This window comes from Amyelois transitella, chromosome 15, assembly GCF_032362555.1.
Source record: "Amyelois transitella isolate CPQ chromosome 15, ilAmyTran1.1, whole genome shotgun sequence".
Taxonomy (NCBI): Eukaryota; Metazoa; Arthropoda; class Insecta; order Lepidoptera; family Pyralidae; genus Amyelois; species Amyelois transitella.
Window position 1 is genome coordinate 6812899 of NC_083518.1, and position 20785 is coordinate 6833683.

Below are 20785 nucleotides of genomic sequence, written 5' to 3' on the forward strand. Positions count from 1 at the left end.
TTGATATAAAAGTGTATATCGCGGGGAAAGCTGGTAGATATGATAACAGTACAATTTTATTGATAAGACCCTATGAGCCATCGATCAGTCGATATGATCAGTCCCTTGGTGACTCCTCATGTAACATATCGCTATCTAGGGAATTAAAAACTGTTTTGGGCACTTATCGACGGAGATTTCGGGCAATAAATATAAAGATTATGCAAATTATCTTTGACTGATTAATTTTAAGTAAACAAAAGGTGTAGTGATTACTGTTGAGAAGTGTATAATGAGAATGATGGGTGATGGTGAGATGGGTTACGGGGACTATTACAACTACGACAACAGCTGGGCGGTGGTCCCCCCGGACTACGGGCCGGATCCCAACTACCAGGTGCGGCAGCAGCAGATCGAGGAGGATTACAGATACAATTCCTATGCGTAAGTTGACCATTTTTTCAGGAAGATATTTTGCTGGACTTATTGCTGTTGATATGTCGTGTGTATAGAGAGCGCAGCCAAGCTGAGATATAATTTTATTCAATCATCTATGTAATAACCTTCGACAAATTACTTACTTATTTAAATACACCTACCTACTTATTGATCACCCAAAGCACACTTTTTTAAAATCTTTATTTAATTAAGGGACTTTTGTCTTTAAGACATGAGAATCGAGACATGCCTGTTACCACTATTGCCAGAGGCGCATCGAGCCAGATATTGTATCGCGCTTTTACTATCCGAGCAAATAAGAATTTCAACCCAACTGTAGCAATGATTTCAAGCGTCATTACACATATTCTATCTTTTACATTAACACTTATTTAAGGATGGATAATAATAAGCTGCTCCCTGTTTATCTTTATTTTTTGATCCATCTGTAAATATCACATGCCAGTCATTGTATTTTATCTGAAGCTCACCGATGACACAACACCTCAGTGTATCGCCTAAATAGGTGTGTTTGGAACTTCTAATACTGTCCAATTCACTAACATCTATACGACAAAGCCACTTTCTACACATTTCCCGCTGTAGCCTAAACGTTTAAGTTTTTTAACAGCTAATATTATATCTGTCTTCTTTCTCAAAGCAAATAAAAACTTTAAAGGGAGATTTATATTTAATCCGGTTGATGCTTAAGCCGTTTTTGGTAATTATTTGCTTGAGGTAATACAAACTTCAAATTCAAAACAGATTTAGTTCACTTCCCCCTGCTATATTATTGGAATCTCTTCTCAGCAGACGTTTTCCTAATCACTTTTTATCTCTCTCTCGTCACTCTCATCTATAGAATTATCGTCGTCCATGATGAGGATAGACCAAGAAGAAAGTCCACGGCCGGTACCTACTTATGCGAACCTGCCGACTGCTCACGCGACACACACCCAAACAAACACACTTAAATACAAACTACATACTTTAATGTTAAAATATAGTTACATCATTGACACCTCTGTCGAAAAAAATCGCTGCAGGTCATAGGCCTTCGCAGAAGAGAAAATTTGCCGGCATCCAGCTTGTAAGTATACCTAGAAATAAGTTATAACTATTTGTAAAAACACCTAATGAATCGAAACAGAAGTAATATTATTACTTATGTCAGTTTATGTCATACGTTAAAATAAACATGCAATAACATTGTCCATTTCATGCAGCAGTAAAATGCATTTAATGCGAGGCGGGGCGGAAAGTGCAACGACAAAGTCAAAAATGGTAGACAGAACCGCGAACAAGAACATAGTATTCACGGGACTTTCCCGCAATAAATACTTAAGTGTTATCCTGTTATTATATTTGTATCATCAGATAACAATTTTGTTTAAGTACATTTTTAACTGCATTACAAAAACTGTGATCTTTTTAACTAGTCAATTACTCCTATCTAAAGAGATAGATTATCTAATTAGATTTTATTTTGTACGGTCATAGAAAACATTTTCTTATTTGAAATGGCAGTGTCGGTCAATCTATTAAAATAAAAATCTTTATTCTCACGAAGGAATTTAGAAGGACAGGCAACCCAAGAGAAATGTTTAAGGACAAAAGGGCATCCCAAATAAATGATAATTTTTTTTTCTTTCATTTTCGCGAATAGTTTTTCAGTAGCTAGTTAAGTAGGTATTCGATGTAATTTGAGTAAAGTCAGCTCTAGAGTGTGGTTATAAAGTTCTTGCTATAGATTCTAAAGCTATTAGCGAATTTTCCGAAGTGTCCTGAAATTGACTAGAGTTTTTCAAAACAGTTATATACTTTCCACCGCCAAGTATTTTTTTGCTACTACTTACTGTGTAAGTTTTTCGCCTCCAACTATCTAAGTTTCAATACTTTAGGTTCACATAAAAGAAAGGCGGACTTATTTTTATACACAGATAATAAAATAAAAGAATCTGCATCATATAAGTACATAAAATCAACAAAGGTTGCCGTCGGCGCGGTGAGGTTGCGTGCACACTCACGGTCCCGTCACAGTGAGTACCATCGACTCGTAACCCGCCAGCTGTGCTCTCCCATACCTTCGTGAAGCCCTTAATTGGTTTGGAAACCCTCTTCGCGTTGGCGTGCTTCCGCCCATTTAGGCTCAGTGTGCCTAACCAGATTGCTTTAACGAAATATTCGCGAAAGTCATCGACTTGGCCTTTTTCTGAAAAATTCAAACAGCGCTCGCGATCGTAAATTTCCTTTAAGTAGTATAGGTGCCGACTGATATGTGTTAGGTATTATTTAATGTGTATTTTCCGTGCTCGTCTGCCCTTGAACTTTCGTAGGTTTCAGTTCGTAAGTGATGAAAGCCGAGCCGTGATTTGGGACGGCAGGTTTACCGTATTGCGCAAACAGCTAATTTTGGTACTTGGGTACATTTTGGTCTCAGGGTAGTTTTTCTGGTGACTGGCGCATGGTACGGGCCGTACGGTGCCTCATTCAATACCGTATTCTACTTTTGCACAAATTACGTTCCTATCGTGCCCGCTATCGGCCCCAAATCCCCTATTATTTTATCATTAGCCATAGCGAAGCGCCGCCGTTAGCTTTTTATTACTTGTTTTGTTGATTTATTTTACTTTTTAAATTTAATGCTTTAAAAAGCAGATTGAGATCTCCTGACTGGAGGGCTGGAAATTATCTGGCTCAGAGAATCAGCATTGCCACTCATATAAAAAATATAATTAGGATATCTAGGTGTAGGTAAGTACAAATTGATTAAATGTTTTTATTGTGTGTAGTGTATATGTAAAGGTAGGAAATAGTTATGTTATGGCTGAATTCTCAGTTCACTGTTATCAGCCTGTCTATGAATCATCACGTACTTGTGCTCCACACATATACCTAAGTCGTGATATATATGTACTTACGAAATGTTCCCTTCCCGCAAAAGGGATTTAAGTAGGTACTTATTAGTCATCGAATATAAATTCAAAATAAACATCAAAAAAAATTGGTTTGTACTAAATCAAAAGATTTTTTATGTAGGAAGGAATAATTTCCGACCGCACTTGGACCGTTTTTATTTCAATGCATTTCAACTAAATTAGAATAACAAACTGAACAATACTTTGATCTGTTGTGGGTCTAGTTACTGGAATGCAAATCACAGACGGAAGACTTTTTAACAGAACTTTTTTTTTTGCTATTACATAAATAACTTCTCTCACATTCAAACGTAAAATCACGCCTCTTGCCACGAGGAGAAGGAAGAGATTACATCTTTTCACTTGCTACGATCGCTGCATATTTCTTTCGTTCACATTCTTCGGTTTAGGGCAGGTAGGTACTCTCGACCTCCCCGACGTTCCCGATTTCATCAAGATATCTAGGTACTCGTACGTCTAGGTCTACCCCTTCCTTATTGAAAATCGTTAACCGATGACTGTGAACACACATCTGTTAACACGTTATCAGATGCGCACAATTAGAGCAATATTTATGGTGGTCCACATTAGAGGAGGGAGGGAGTGCGCGATGACCCGTGTAACGGAGGGCCATCGCACCTGCCGACCTCCCCTCAAATCTGGCACTAGCAGCTTACATCGATAAAGTATATGCTTAATTTTAACATAAAGCTGATGTAGAACGCACATTTATTCGTTATATAAAAAAGGTACAATTTTAATTTTTACTTTTAAAAATGATTTGCAGTCCACTGATTAGTAGGTACCTAATTGAGAAAATTTTGCAGTTTCAAGAATTTTCAAATATAGGAGAAAAAACACATGTAAATTTTTTTAATTACATGTCAGAAATTTATATACGGTAATCTCTTAGCTGGTATTGATTCGCTTCAGACAGAATATTTTCAGATGTTGATATTAGTAATCAATTTAAAAAAATATATATATGCAGTTCTTACTTACTCATCCCTTGTACTCTCTCATAAAGTTACGTATACTATGCATCCGATGCAACCGATGAACGCACCGATTGTAGCGATGGATATTTTAAAAACTAATTCTCAATAAGTCAATTAAACATTTCGTGCACGCCACTTAGGGGTTCGTTCCCAATAAAAATAATTGGCCTTTGTTGTTGGTGCTCTTTCACTATAACCGAAGGTAAACCCATGCATGAATAAGCATCGTGTTCATTTTTTTAAATTACAAAATCATTAATACGACTAAACTAGTAACATACCCTTTGGTATTTTTAGTTAGTGAAAGGTGAAGACTACGTAACACAGGTCAAAGATATGATTTAATTACTAAGTATTAAAAAAAAATAGCTTTGATTAGCTAAATCGCTATTGAACTTTTCTAACGATTAATGTATTACATACGTTTATTAAAAATTGCATTTGCATTGTCGGCCATTGCAAGTGTTTTTTTTTATGACCAAGTATGTACTATTTATTGTAACTGTGTATATTTCTGTGCAATAAAGATATTACAAACAAACATAATGCCTTCGTAAACAACACAGGTGTGAGCATTTATTAATGTCGTTTCTTAATAAGGTTTTGGACAACTACTTGAGACTAGGAAGTAAGTACTTAGCTTTTTAAAAAAACCACACGTGTGACGTCTAGGTACCTAGTTTGCGGGAGGACATAGACCTGTGACTACGATCTAAGTATGGTGTGCATGCTTCCGAGAGTCAAGGTCCCGGGTTCAAAACCCTCACTTTAATATACCATTACAAATGCAAATAATGTCACCACAAAATGATAATTATTAAACATAAAATGTATAGATAGGTAGGAGTACCTATTCATTTTGTCAAGATTATATTTTGTAGATAAGAACTCTTAGCAAAATACTTTAAGAGGTGTACTAACTACCTTTGTATTAATAGCGTAAATAAATAAATTTTAAGTGCAACTTTTATGACTGGCAATATTTTTGGCTGTTACAGTTGATGACAGTTTATTCTGTAAGTTGTAATAAAAAATCTGTTATCTCTACAAAATGCAAGACAGAAACTAAAAGTCATCTATGGTATATTGACCTGCCTTAAAAGCAATCAGCTGTTAAAGGAGTTTCGGGAAGTGTTATTCATTGATCATAATTATGTGCCGTGTAGTTCCCGGCACTAATAGTAAAAAGAATAGGACCACTCCGTCTCTTTCCCATAGATGTCGTAAAAGGCGACTAAGGGGTAGACTTATAAACTTGGGATTCTTCTTTTAGGCGACGAGTCAACAACTTGTCACTACCTATTTGAATCTCAATTCTATCATTAAGCCAAACAGCCGAACGTGGCCTATCAGTCTTTTTAAGACTGTTGGCTCTGTCTACCGCACAAGGGATAGAGACGTGATTATATGTATGTATGTAGTAGGATTTTTATAATTGTACTCCTAAAAACGACCTATACGCGAGCGGAGCCGTGGGTTAGCTATGTCGTAGAATATGGTCGACTTCACCTTTTGGGAACTTCCATATACCTAGTCATATCTAAATCACTTAAGGGGTAGACAGAGCCAACAGTTTTGAAAAGACTAAAAGGCCACATTAAGCTAGGTACTTATATGGCTTAATGATGGAATTTAAAATGGTAAACAAATGGCGTTATCAAAATTTTTTTTAATTTATGAGTACTGCCTAAATACCATTCATAAAAAAAACAATGAAACCCAAACACGTGTAAACCATAAAGTGATAACGCGGCCCTTAGTACCTGTTCGGGGAACCCGTCGGCCTTTACTATTGTCTCACGTCCACAGATGTGCAACACATGTGATTGCAATTTCTATCTATTGTCTATTTATGTCCAGCTAAGGATTGAAGACTCCAATTCTCAAGTAATGTTTTTATTGTTTATTGTAAGGGTCTTGTCTCAGGTATTTTCGATTATTTGAAAAAGTCACTATTCGAATTTATGATGTAACAATTTTTTGTGACTCTCATAGTCTGTTTTGAATGATTTCAAAATTTTAACCACAAATCTTCGTAAAATTGGCCTGGATCTAAATTTTAAAAAGGGTGAACTATATTTCGGATAGCTGTACCTAATTAATTACAAAGAAAAAATAATTAACGATTTTAATAGATACTTTTGCTCCTGAGATCGAAATTTTAGACAATGATTCACTATACCTAGGTACTTGGATACCCTATTTTTGATGAATCTTTTTCACATTTTATAGATAATAAAATTCAAAATTTTTAATTTTCTTCTGGTCGGCTTTTGGATATACAGTCACAGTTGGCTTTCACGATTATTCGGCATTGTCTTTTCGTTCCAAATTTTACATATAATCTTCGCTGAACCCATTTTTGCCGGCATCCAGAGTTACTCCACAAATTAGATTAAGTTATCAAAAATTCCCTTTCGTCTATTTTAAATATCAATTTTAGTGATCGTAATTGGGAACAGGCCTCCTTGCCAATCAGGTGTGGTAGGTATCCGCAAAATTTCCAGTGTAGCTCTCCCGGCTTTTCTGTCCTCCGTGTACAGCGTTGAAGATCTGTTTAAAAATATCAACAGGAATTGCTCTTTCTCCAACATCACGCCTATGCACTGGAGGCCAGGAATGCCTGGTCTGTTTTACTTCCAAATCGAAAATCCCTTTAAACCTATCTTCGCAAAGGCAATAGGATGAGCCGCTCTGTTGAATTGCACTAGATAATCTACGTCTAGCAATTCTGTGGAGCGCGCTCGACTATTGGCCGTAGCGGAGTGGGAATCTGGTCTTTGGTTGCAGGCATTACCATCGGCCAACCTGGGCACGTTGCTTCATGGGGACGCTTTTCGTCTGGCAACAGGATTGCGTTTAGATGCATATTGTACGGTCGTCCCGCATAGATACCTCGGCCTCTCATGCCCTAGAAGTGCTGACAATTGTCGAAAAAGCTGACTGAGGTATCTCGTGACTGGAGAGCTGGAAATGATCTGGCTCAGAGAATCAGCATTGCAATTCAAATTGGCAATGCTGCCAGCCTTCTGGGCATACTCCGGCATGTTGATGCTATGCAGGCACTGTACAAGTTGTAAATTAAATTTTAGTTTGTAATCAACTTTTTTTTCTTTCTTTTTTATACATATAAGTAGTTTAAGATTTAATTTGAGTTCATTTTAGTTAGGTATTATACATTTAACCTAAATAAATTTTGGCAGTATATTTTGACAATAAAAATTCAATGTTACGGATATATTGTTGCTGCAATAAAAATAGGAATACAAATTCACAATACCCCAACTCAATATACCTATTGGTAAGTATCTAAAAAAGCTCGGATATCGAACAAACAGGAGCTTACACGGACTTATTAAAAACACTCTAAATGAAAATCGTTATTCGGGCCTTTAGAGCGGCATCATAACGAACCCAGCTCAACAATGGGCTTAACGTGCGTACTTATTACAAAAAGCGACAAAACATAACGCGCTACGAAAGCTCCTCTATTCAAAGTGTATACTCCAGTTTTTTTTATTGGGAAGGCTTCGAGCGCGCCGCTATTGGTCGGCTGGGGTCCCGCCCAGCCGTCGGGGGTTTCCGATTGGTTCGGGTCAGTGGAGCACCCTCGAGGCTAGTCGGAGCTGAGTAGGCTGTCGAGGCACGAGGGCGGCGCGGGGTGTTCTTCACCCCGAGGGCCACTCGAGGGTTGTTTAGTGCAGTGGCAGCGTCGCGAGACGCAGCACGTATCCCGCGAGTGTTCCCATACCTGTCAAGATAATTCCGAAGGCGAGTTCTCCCGGTCGGGAGATGAAATGCGAAGAGGGGTCAAGCGCGCGGTCGCCGCCGCCGCTGCTGCCGCCGGCCTCCTTGCTGGCGTGGAACCCTATACTGCTTCCGCCGTGGCCGCCGGCTTTCCTATCCGCGCTCTACCCGGCCGCATTCCGCTCCGCTTTCCCTGGGTGAGCGACAGCTTCAAGTTATTTGTGTGAATATGTATACGTTTTGGATGGTTAAACGATAAACATCGGAATTTGCAAAAAATAAGCCTTAGGTAGTTTTGTTTTGGACTTTTGAGTGATGTATGAATGAAGTTATATATTTGCAATATCACACTACTTACTGTATTACGCAATTTGTTGTGATATTTTTGGGATTCAATTTTGGAACAATGGTAACAAAAAAAGTAAAAAGTGTCGTTTATCGTTTTAGCAGTACCACAAACTTAATTAAGATACTATGTATCAGACCGACATGTGCCGATCAAAATTTCTAGATTTGCCTTTTTAAGCTTGACATTACTTATTTGGCTCATAAAAAGCAATTTAAAAAACCAAACGAAAACTATTGTTGCGGTAGCCCAATGAGCGCGCAGCAATGGCTGACGGGCAAGTCTAGAAATTTTGATCGGCAACGTGCAATATAAAATAATAAATCAGTCATAATTAATTTAATCTCTTACTTCTTACAAAGTTAAACCTCTTTATTGTCAAATTGACAAAGTCCGATGACGAATTAACTTTCCACTAAAATATTTACATTTCCTCATATACGTAAAAAGATACGCAAGAATAAATAGTATACCTATTGGTAACTAAGGCTATAATTAGGGTAATTTTTATTAAAAGCTTTTATTTAGTTTGACTTGTATGTTAACAAATCTTTCAAGTTTAATTTGACCCACTTCCCGATATCCGATTGAGCTGAAATTTTGCATGTTGCATGCAAAGTTACTTTAGAATATACCTACATATTTGAGCCGCTTACTACTAGCCGACCCTACCTACCCCTCTGGGTAAATTGCGTGATTTTATGTTTATCTGTATTTTCACCGCCACCACCCATGTCGGGAGATATGGACCAGCGGGTGAAACCGACCTTGGTAGATTCTACCACACTTTTTTTTTTAGATTCCAAAACATATACGTCAACATAAAACATTTCGTGAAAATTGTATGAAGTATTTATAACGTAAAAATATTTGTTTGACATTTTGAATTGTGTTATTAACAGCACGTGGTACCTACATCTCACCTAAACTGAATGGAAGAGATGGACCGTAACGTTTTTTTAATAGTATATACCAAAATAAACTGTTTTTAGAATTTACTGAATTTTAATAATTGTATAGTGGCATAAAACAAGTGGCATAAGCAATGAGCTTTTTCTTACGATTCAGAGATAAGCATACATTACTTGCAGTTTTCAAAATCGTCTTCTTCGTTCCTTTTCTTCTTCTTCGGCCCTTTGTTTTGTTATGAAACGACTTTCAAAATTTTGTGACAAACTTGTTTACGAGCAAAATCAGCGGTTGCTTAACCTTGAATGTTTCACCGCGGGAATATGTTTCTTTTGATTTTCAGAACTTATTGGAATACCTATCGCAAACTACCACACATCTTGGTACACAACACTTGTAATAATATGGCATTTCATAAGGCATTATAAACTTTTGTTCAAAATGGAACAAAATTTTATTTATTTTATTATTTTATGGGTGCTATTGACATGACGAACTACAAAATGGATTCGGTAGGAATGGTGCGTATTTAGGCGACCAGGTTTAGAGCCCTGGTTTTTGTGTACGTTACAGACGGGCGAACAGTACCTTTATAGAAACAAAACTTTGCGCACTTTCTTCTGTATTTTAGTAGATATTTTAAAGGGCTTGTTATCCAAAGCTGCTTCTACCTCAAGAGATAAAAAATTATATTGTCTCTTTCAAAATTTCATAAGCTCAAAGCGGCGTACTTGTTAGTTAGCACTTCACTCACCTCTACAAGGATAATCCAAAGTTCAAAGAATCGTGACAACCCATGTGACAGTTTTTGCACCTCTTTTAGTGAGAGCTTGTTAATAGTTGTGTTTACAACCTGCTAGAGGCTCTTCAGGCCGCCTTTTATGCCGTCACGTACGGGATCGCGGCCAAATGCAATAACATTCTGATGTATCAATAGACCTTACATCCATCCTTAAAGATATTCCTTTATACAGGTCACGTTTCCTTGAGGACCACTCAGCTAATAATAGCAGTATTGGTTGACGGAATCTCGAATAATATTTTCTTTCAATTACCTATTTCTTCTGATTTCTCTGCTTTGTCATAGAGAAAAGATTGAATTGTCCTTTTGTGAGAGTAAATCGATTTTATTTAATATATTTTTTTTACATCGATTGATTTGCGGTAAAGTTGATGGAGATTATTTCGTGCGCGTTTAAATCTTTACCAAACAAATTCGGGCGCAATTTTTTATTACCTAACAAAATTTGAAAATGAAATGACATGTTTATAAATATTTTTTTTAATATTCTTATCACTTTCTAATCATAAGAACAATAACCCATGTATGAAATATCGTTTACATAGGATGTTTATATTATGGTCGGTCACGTAAGTACTTGCGCCACTTGAAATCGTCATAACAACTAAAGTGCATTGTCTTCTTGTAGGCTCCTGGATAGTATGAAGATGACGGGGCAGCGCCCTGGGTTCCAGATCTCGGACATATTGGGGTTGAACGAGGGCAAAGCCCTGGAGCCGCCGCCGCCGTCAGCCCTGGGCCCCTGTTCCCTGGACTTGCCGCCGTACGCGCCGCCTCAACCACATTATTCCCATGAGCTGTTGAGACACCACCAACCCTGGCTGTCTTTGGATCATCATGAGGGAAATGGTAAATATGTTTATCTATTTGGATATAAAACAACTGACTTATACTTTCTATGACATTATAACTTAACTTTCCGAAATTATAGGTAATGCTCATTCTGTTGCGTTGAAGTCTGTGGTTCAAATTCTCGCTGACGATTAAAAACACTCGACACAGTGGTCCTAAAATATTTTTATACACCGGTGTCCGCTGACATATTGTAGACGTAAACATTTTGAGCCGATAAGAAGCACTATGGGCTTGTTTGTTTGGGACCGCTGTGAATGCAAAATAAGCCAATAACTGGCGTTGTGAGCCAACGTGCAGTGTAGACTATGCTGTACTGGCATATTATCATGTAGTTAAGTAAATAAAAACAATAAAAGAGCCCTTTATTTTATTATCAAATACGCTTAAAATATTCTGAGATGTCGTTAAAGAGTTTCCAATCGTGTAAAATAATTAAAATTAAGTAAGTATATGATTTACACAAGCAGCATACCTACCTATTAATTTTCGCCATGTTTAGCCATTAGTCACGTCTATATCCCTTACGGGGTAGACAGAGCCAATAGTCCCGAAAAGACTGAATGGCCACGTTCAGCTGCTCGGCTTAATGTTGGAATTGAGATCCAAATAGTGAAAGGTTGCTAGCCCATCGCCTAAAAAAAGGATCGCAATTTTATAAGCCTATCCCTCAGTCGCCTTTTACGACATCCATGGGAAAGAGATGGAGTGGTCCTATTCTTTTTTGTATTGGTGCCGGGAACCACACGGCACATAATGATGATCTATGAATAACACTCCTCTAACAGCTGATTGCTTTTAAGGCAGGTCAATATACCATACAATAGATGACTTTTAGTCATCTGTCTTGCATTTTGTAGAGATAACAGAATTTTTTATTACAACTTACAGAATAAACTGTCATCAACTGTAACAGCCAAAAATATTGCCAGTCATAAAAGTTGCACTTAAAATTTATTTATTTCCGTCATTAATACAAAGGTAGTTAGTTAGTACTCCTCTTAAAGTATTTTGCAAAGAATTCTTATCTGAAAGATAGTATTGGCCCAATTTGCTTAGCGACCATAAAATAAACGACACGACCACGTCACAATGTCTCATTCGCGAGCACTCTTAACTGTAACACGAGAGACCAAGGTTCTGAACAATGAGGCGTGTTGAACAGTGAAGGTTTAAAAACAATGGCGGTTTTATTGCATATTTAGGCAACTAGAAACGATATCGGTGAATAAGTACTGTTAAATAATTATTTCTTCTACTTATTAGTGCAAATCGGTTTCTAATAGGTAACAGCATATTTTTAACGAATGAATCAATAGATAATTAACAAGAGTTTATGCGGTAAGCGGTTGCGGTAGGTAGTGTTTAGACTCATTTTCAGTTTATTGAATAGTATATAATAAAGCCATAATATAATATTTTATTAGTTTAGATAATACTAATCTTTAAGAAAAAATATTTCACTACATAGTGCATTTCTTTTAATTTAAATAAGTATATTTCCGAAATAGGTAATCTTTTCAAATAGTGTTACGAATTTTTTAGTACGTAATATTATAGTTAAGTAGGATTAACTTAGTATAGTGGAGGTTAGCATAAAAGATACACATTCAGATTTCATACAGGTAATATTTTTGTAATCCTTATGAAATCATACTGAAATATTAAAAAATATATGAAAAATATAATTAAGCATAAATAAGGATCTTATTGATTACAAACTAAAACAAAATTAGTGGCAGCATTGTCATTATAAATGGCGATGTTGATTCTCTGAGCCAAATAACCTTCTTTAAAAAATATTGAAGAAAATATCTGCTAGGTTGCTGAAATAACTGATCGTTGTAGCTATCAAACTGCAAACTGATCTCAGTAAATGATATTTTTATCTGAAAGATAAATGTTTTTGACATCCACCTTTATCTGATTTCTTGGCATCAAATATATATTGTATGTTTCGCAATGGCACGTAGGTAATCGCAAATATCGAAAAGAAGTCACAGTTTTTTTATTTATAGGTCACGTAGAGTAGAATAATAATTAATTTGTACTAATATAATAAGAAGGTACTATGTAGGTAAATATTAATGTAAGAAGTAAAAAGGTACTTCATATAATTTATTTGTGGTCCAGTTGCAATGGGTCTCTATGAAAAAAATCAGGTTGTTCAAAAGAAAATGCCATACACCATTAGGTGATCAAAATTTTTCCTAATTCTTTGTTACCATGAGAATTTTCAGTACTCTTTTGTACCCTAATGAATCGTGAGTATCTGCAGGTATGCTTTTCAGTAAATTCAATCAGTTGCTTCAGCGGTGCTTTTACAGGATAATTGTAAAATGAATGAATATTAGTCAACACACTTTTTCATACAATAAAAAAATAAAAACGATATCTAAATAGCATGTTATTCCTGAAATGTCGATGAGTGGTCTCGAATTATCATATACAAATAAGTGCGTTGACCCACTCGAAACATTCGGCAGTGGCGTTCGAGAGCCAGATTATTTTTTGAAATGCTCCTCCAGTGGAGTGCCTTACTCACTAAACTGTTGTCATTAATTATTTTTATCGCTTATCTAACACTTTCGGCACTCACTCGTGCTTTCGATTGCTTGTACAACATTCAATGATCTGTCTTGTGTGACGGATTTGTTGTTTTTTTACTTAAGTACTGTTATATGCACTTTATGATTAGTTTCTTCTCACTTTGAATCACTGTACGAATATTAAGAAACGATGGTTTTACATTGTCTTCGCTTTTTAGCGTGATCAGAACTTATGTTAGGTACTAGATTTCAATCTAGACTAGACAAAAACTTAATCTATTTGGGATTTGCCACTTCTTATTCCTTTATGAACACCATTACCTTGCTTTATTTGGGTTTGGATTTTAACTGTTTATCGTCTAAGAGTTTTAACATTGTGCTAAATAAGCTATTTGACACCATTAAATGTGACCCTAACTTAACTGAAAGTCTTCTTGCTCTCCTAATTTTAAATCCCAAATGTTTTTCGTACAAACAAACTATAGTTTGAAACAATCCATCACCATATCATTGTAAGTCATTTAAATCTCGAATTTTATTGTATCGTATGCTCACGCGCAGGGATGTCACATTGCAAGGGGAGCGTCGCGGAACCAATCCGTCACCAATAGTTGCCATCATGCCAATGTCACAGATTATATAATGGCTCCCGATGCCACAGCTTATGTAATTGTTCTTGAGGGCGTGAATGAAGCAGCTGCTGCCATCATTTTGCGACTGTTAGAAAGCCATTTGATTATTATTCTATGACAGTTTTGGATGTTATTGTTCAAGGGGTGAAGTCATTTCATATTGATCTTGTGTATCAAATTATACTAATCAGTAATTAATATGACAGTAGCAAACTTATAAAATATCTATCTATAACGGGAAGAACTGGACTTTTAACATCGAAGTATTAATTGTTCGATTGAGAATTGAAGAAATATTAATCATTAAGGCTGTTTTCTTAGTTATTCTATAATACTAACTTTCAGCAGTAGGTAGTTTTACTACCTATTTCTTATTACCTAAATCTTTACATAGAAGAAGTTTAGTTAAATAATTACCTTAAAAATAATTATCATGCCTTTATTGCATAGAATTTTTTACAAGAGATATATGATAAAGATGATTCTGCATTTCCTATTATAGAGATGGATACTCCCTATGTGACTGACTTTTATTAAATTTCCTGAATGCGTTTATACGATCGTTGGACAAAGTATAAGGCAGCTGCCAGGGGGTAGGTGTGGCGCCGCTTACCCCTTCCCCCCGCGCCTCGCGTACAGCCCCTTAGTCGCCTACCACGCCCAGCGGCACCCTCCCGACCCCGTCGTGTGAAACTACCCCGAATCAACGAGGGGTGAAAGAACAATGTAATATTTGCACCGATTTTTTCACGTCCATTATTTGTTTGACTGGATGCAAACGGCTCCTAGTTGGAGTTAAATAGAGCGCAACCCTTAGAGATTAAGTGGAGATTTCAATGCGAGTGTTTAGTAGTACGGGCGAATTACAATTTGTAGTGGGTAGGTTTATGACACTGTTATGAAAATGGTTCTCACACTTCTAATTTAATGGGGTGGAGATTTTGTTTCTATCAATTTGAAATAGAAATAATTTAGTCAATTTCATTGTATTCGGGCCGTGTGGTTCCCAGAAAAAAAAAATAGGACCACTTCATCTTTTCCATAGATTTCCTATCACTCTTTTCAAGATTGTTGGCTCCGTCTTCCCCGCAAGGGATATAGACGTGACGATATGTATGTATGTATGCAATTTGTCTTCAACTGGTATTCTTGTTGTTATAGGCGTTCTTGGTCAACAAGCGAGTCCAGACAGCACGTCCCGGGCCTCAGAACTCTCTTACGTAGGGGTATCTGCGTCCTCCCCGCCGATCACCGACCCCCGAACCGAGCACGACCACGACCACGACAACGACCACGACATCGAGCACGACGACGACGTCGATCTCGACCAGACGTCGACCAACCTCGGCGACCCCAACCTCGCTCACAAGAAGCGAAAACGAAGAGTGTTATTCTCGAAGGCGCAAACGTACGAGCTCGAGAGGCGATTCCGACAACAGAGGTATCTGTCGGCCCCTGAGAGAGAACATCTCGCTAGCCTCATACGTTTAACGCCTACTCAGGTTAAGATATGGTTCCAGAATCATAGGTATAAGACGAAGCGGGCGGTTCAAGAGAAGGGTGCTCACGATTTGAACGTAGGTGGTTTAAACTCACCGCGGAGGGTGGCCGTGCCGGTGTTGGTGAAAGATGGCCGGCCATGTTTGGGTAAGCCGGACGGACTGCCTTCCTTGGGCATGTCGCTGCCTCCCTACCAACCCATGCACCACCAGCCTCCCGTGACCGGTCACGGCCCTCAACCCAACGGCTGTTGGTGGTGATTCATGAACATTTCACAATACAGTGGTATGCTAGTCGACGTGGCGGTCCGCTCACAAATGTCGTGATAAGCAATAAAATTTTCCTATTACAGATAGCATCGTTGTGTCCGACAATTGTGAGTTGACCGCGACATTTATATCGTATTTTGTATAATTAATTTATGTTACTGGTTAACAAATGTACGCCATAGGCAATGTTTAGGTTTCAAAATGATTGCGATGTTTCGGTTCTAAAGCATTTCGAATACTATGGTACTGGTATTAGCCAAAGGTATCTGGAGTTCCTAATTTGTATTATAGTAACTAAAATAAAGTTAGAATCGATTGATCTTAAAATGATTGCGCCAAATAATTTGGATCGAGTTCAAATAATTTAGGCTTCGAATGCATTCCATCTTGTTTTCGATATTGTAATTAATGTAAAAAGTACTGTGAAAAGCTAGCTAAGTAATATTATGAAAAATGACCAGATTTTATCAGAATGCAATATTTAGTCATAAGATTCAGTATTACCATAGTCGAATATAGTTGTGTAGAAGATATTTATATTATATTCCATATATAATTTATATTAATCTAATACTAGTATGTAGTGATAAAAATGATACTAAAATGTATTGTTTACGCTGTAAATAATAAGATTACCTAAAACATATTTTCGTCGAAAGTTACCACAAGTATGTAAATTTACCCAATAAGTACTTACCTATATAGAGCGTCGGTGGTCGAATCCGTAAGGTGCCTGGTCAAAACACGGTTCCGCATAAAGACATCGGTTCAAATCCCACCGCGACCATGTACTTACCAATGACTTTTTTCGAAGTTATGTACGTTGGTTTGATAACTAACCGATGCTCTTAAGGTGAGGGTAAACATAACGTAAGGAAAACTGCACATTAAGGCAACTGGATGTGTAATGATAAATAAATAAATATGGGACAAATTACACAGATTGAGTTAGTAAAAGTTCTTTTCTCATCATGCCCTGGCTGAAATTCGAACTCAGGAAGAAGAACCATAAGGTTCTTCTTTCTAAGTTCGAAGTATATATTTAAAACCTAGTATTCCGTTATGTAGATAACTACATAACGGAATACTAGATTTCAATTTATTTAAAAAATCCATAGATTATAATCTATAGAGCAGTATACAAGTAAAAATTATAATTAACGATGATGAACAACACGTGTTACATGTAAATTATTGTCAAAGTATTAAATTGATTGATTGCAAATATATATTTTTGTTTATTTACCTTTTTTTAAGCATTTTTGCATAGAATTTTTTTCTATGATTACTTCATTTGCATATTGACTAATACCCCTTCATACCATTTCTTACCTATTTCATCATGATCCAGTTATTGAGGGAGTAAGGACAATTTTAAACAAATCAGAGTCAGCACAATCGGTTCAGCCGATTCCCATTGTAATTAAAAAAGCATACATCATATAATAATTAAATAAATTTTAACTAATTATAAAAAAATCGCATTATTCATTATACTATTTATGACCACGGATCTTTTTAACATGGTTCGAAACATCAGAGATAAAATACCAAACGCTAATTTCATGTGTAAGCACCTAATAAATAGAATATACGGGACATATTATCTACACAGATTGAGTAGCCTCGAAGCTCGAGACTTGTGTTACGAAATATGATACTAACTCAACGACACTAAATTTTTTAATAAATACTTATAAAGTTTAACATCTAAGACCCAGGCCAACCAGAAAAAGTTTGTTTCTCATCATGCCCTGGTAAGGATTTGAACCCAGGCCGGGACATACTACTGCGGTTGCCAAGAACACAAGAATTATTGAAGTTCGGTTTGCTCTGTCTACCCGTAAGGAATAAAAACGCGATTGTAAGTATGAGTCCATCCACGGCCAGGCGGGCCGCTGTGACCGATCATTGTTTGCCGGTCCAATATTTACCGATCCCGAGATATCTAATCGCGGCTGCCGACGTGATAGCTGCGACCTGATTACTGTACACCTCATAGGTACTATTTCTCCACCTGTTTCATTTATAACCACACATAGCCTTTCTATAATATAATATATATTATAATATTTTTTATAGAAACCTTTTTCTGAGTTCTTGAGCTAATTGATGCTTTTACGGTGAGGGAAAACATTGTGAGGAAACTTACCTGCACATTTAAGGCAACTGAATGTGTAACCTAATCCACTACCTGCATAGGTTGCTTATCACTAAGTGCAAAAAACAGCGCGCCCCGGTACTTTTCCAAAGAAGATCTAACCGGGACTAACGCCAGGAGGAAGAACAAGTCTTTTTCTTATTTTTTTATAAAAATTTTTTGCACTCATCATCTTGTCAGATCCTTTTTTTTAACCCATCATCATTGTCCTTGATGAGGTCTTGTAATTTAAGTATTTACTCATTTTCTTTGTGTTTTTTATGTGGTCAATTAGAGTTATTGTTTTGTATCCTCCAGGCTGTAATACTCGCTGGGCTCTTACCACTTTGTAAAAGACAATAATTCCCCTTTGATCACGATTTGAGAAGGTAGCTAAGTTTGATCTCATTCTACTTGTTGCTTACATTTCTCAGATCTATGAGTCAATGCCATTCCTAAACGATGACGTCATCAGTTTACATAAAATGAATGTTCACGAGTTTGCTAAGACCTCTCGTTATTCTCGTTACGTTACCATGGCACATGTTTTTTTTTGTTGTGGAAAAATCTGAAGAGATAAAATTATATCAGAGTTGTATCACACTTCTAATACAAAATAGTTTCTTATCAATATTTTCTGTAATGAGACCGTACAGGAAAAATAAAAGTAAAATGCCATTCTAGTCTTTCGATCCTACGGTGACACAGCACACAATACAATTTCAATAAATGACTAAATTTTTGTTTTATTAATATACATACCTAAGATTTATACAGTTTAAATCTATATAAATGTAAAGGTTTGTTTAAAAATAAAGAAATTTTAGTAAGAAAAGCTATGGGTGGAGATGTACTACATAAGTAAGTAGACACAATAAAAGTAAATTCAAACAAAGCTGTACTATGTGTGTACTATGTACCTATGTAAGTACTTAGGTACGTCATGATAAAAACAAGAACAATAATAATATTGTTTCACGTGAATCTTTGGCAGTATATCTATTTCACTTAACTAAATCCGGACCGTTTTGGACCGTTTTATCATTATATACCTATTTAGATAGTAATGAAACGCTTTCTTTTAACTAGATATGTTCCGGTATAATATGGTTATAATAATAATATGGCTTTTTCTATCTTACTGCGGCATATGCGAATCAAACTTTATTATTTTTGACTTCCCAAAGAAATTAAAAAGAAAATTAAATAATCTGGATGTTAGAATGTAGATACGAGTAAGTTAGAATGTTACATTGTGCTGACTGTATTTTTTATTCCGAATAGTAAAATAGAGTAGACACATTGCTGACACAAGTATCGATATAATTCCAGTTTTTATCCGCATGTGTAGAGGTGTTTATCCGTGCAAAAGAAGTATGTAGGTATAACGCCTTCTCTGAATCGTTTGGGAATACATTCAACAAAGCGATGCCGTTTATTAAATAAATAATAACAGTGTACAATGGAAGACGGCGGTAGCTCGACAATGGCCAGACAAACTGAGAATTAATTTCGATAAATTCTCAACGCCTTTGATAGATCGCGGCTTCTCTTTGGTATTTTAAATTTGACCCGTCCAATAAAATAAATTTTGTTTTCTTAGTTTTCGAAACGAAACACATTCTATAAAGATGACGTTTTTAGACATTTAATTTTCATTTATTTATTATGCGGTCAATGTAGAACTCTATTATGCTATGGTTAAGTTAAGTGCTTTCCACCTTTTCCTTTCTTTCTTTCTGGTTATTTTAATAACATATTGGTCGTTACTCTGGCAATAATTAATCTAGTCAAAGGACCATCGTGCAAGCGTGTGTGATCAATTTACCTGGTCAAAGGTTTATTTTGTCTCATCGTCTCCGCTCTAGAACTATTCAAAAATTATCAATTTTTTTCCAGCAGGTATTCCCGAAAAACTAACGTGCACCGGTTTTACTTATTAATAGGTATACTTCCTTTTACGCGGTACTTGGTTCAGATTTTCTTAAAAAAATTAAGTAAGTTTTTAAAAATGTATTCGTTCAAAATTTAGAATCTTTGGTAGAACGGATGATCACGACGCCTTCATGATTACACATAAAATATGGATTTCTATTTATAGAGGCAACGGGAGCAATCTTTCTTGAAAGAGATGCAAGAAGAGCTGTGCTGTTGAATTGAGCGTAAAGCCGATTAGCACACAACAGCCTTTCTGAGCCCAATTGTGATTTGGTTCCGTCGCCCGTGAGACTCAGTTTGTTTTTATAGAACACACACCCAATCGCAATGGTGGTGTGAAATGTACTCGTATAATTGTGCACTCAACTGCAGGGTCTGCCTGCAGGTAGTTTAAATACATGTACTTACTTAATTCTTGTATATAAAAAAGGAAAAACCGACTGAAATATGTATGTAAATACACAGCACACACACGGCTGAAATAATTGAATGGTTTTAATTTTTGTATGTTGTTTTGATAAGATTGTTGGGGATGACCAGAAAGGTCGGGTAAAAATGTTTCTTTCATATGTAATGTTATTTTTTTTAATATTGTTGGATTTTTCGTTTTATCAGTGAAAAAGTTAAAAAAATCTTTTTTATTTTATTTTATCTTGCCGCTATATAGGGGCATTTCTGGAACAAGGAGAGCTGCGGGTCTACTGGGCTTTACGAATAGAGATGATGAAAACAAGTTTTATTAGTTGCCAGTTGATTCGTATAACAATT

The 20785-nt window shown here is 36.4% G+C and overlaps 1 protein-coding gene across 1 annotated transcript; it reads left to right on the plus strand.

Annotated features, from left to right (window-relative positions):
* The first annotated feature begins 29 nt into the window (after positions 1-29).
* On the plus strand, positions 30-17153 carry LOC106139663 (homeobox protein Nkx-2.2). The gene is made up of 3 exons (XM_060948142.1): positions 30-423; positions 10766-10986; positions 15332-17153. Exons 1-3 carry the CDS (start codon positions 272-274, stop codon positions 15928-15930), a joined length of 972 nt encoding a protein of 323 aa, XP_060804125.1. The 5' UTR covers positions 30-271; the 3' UTR covers positions 15931-17153.
* Positions 17154-20785: the final 3632 nt, after the last annotated feature.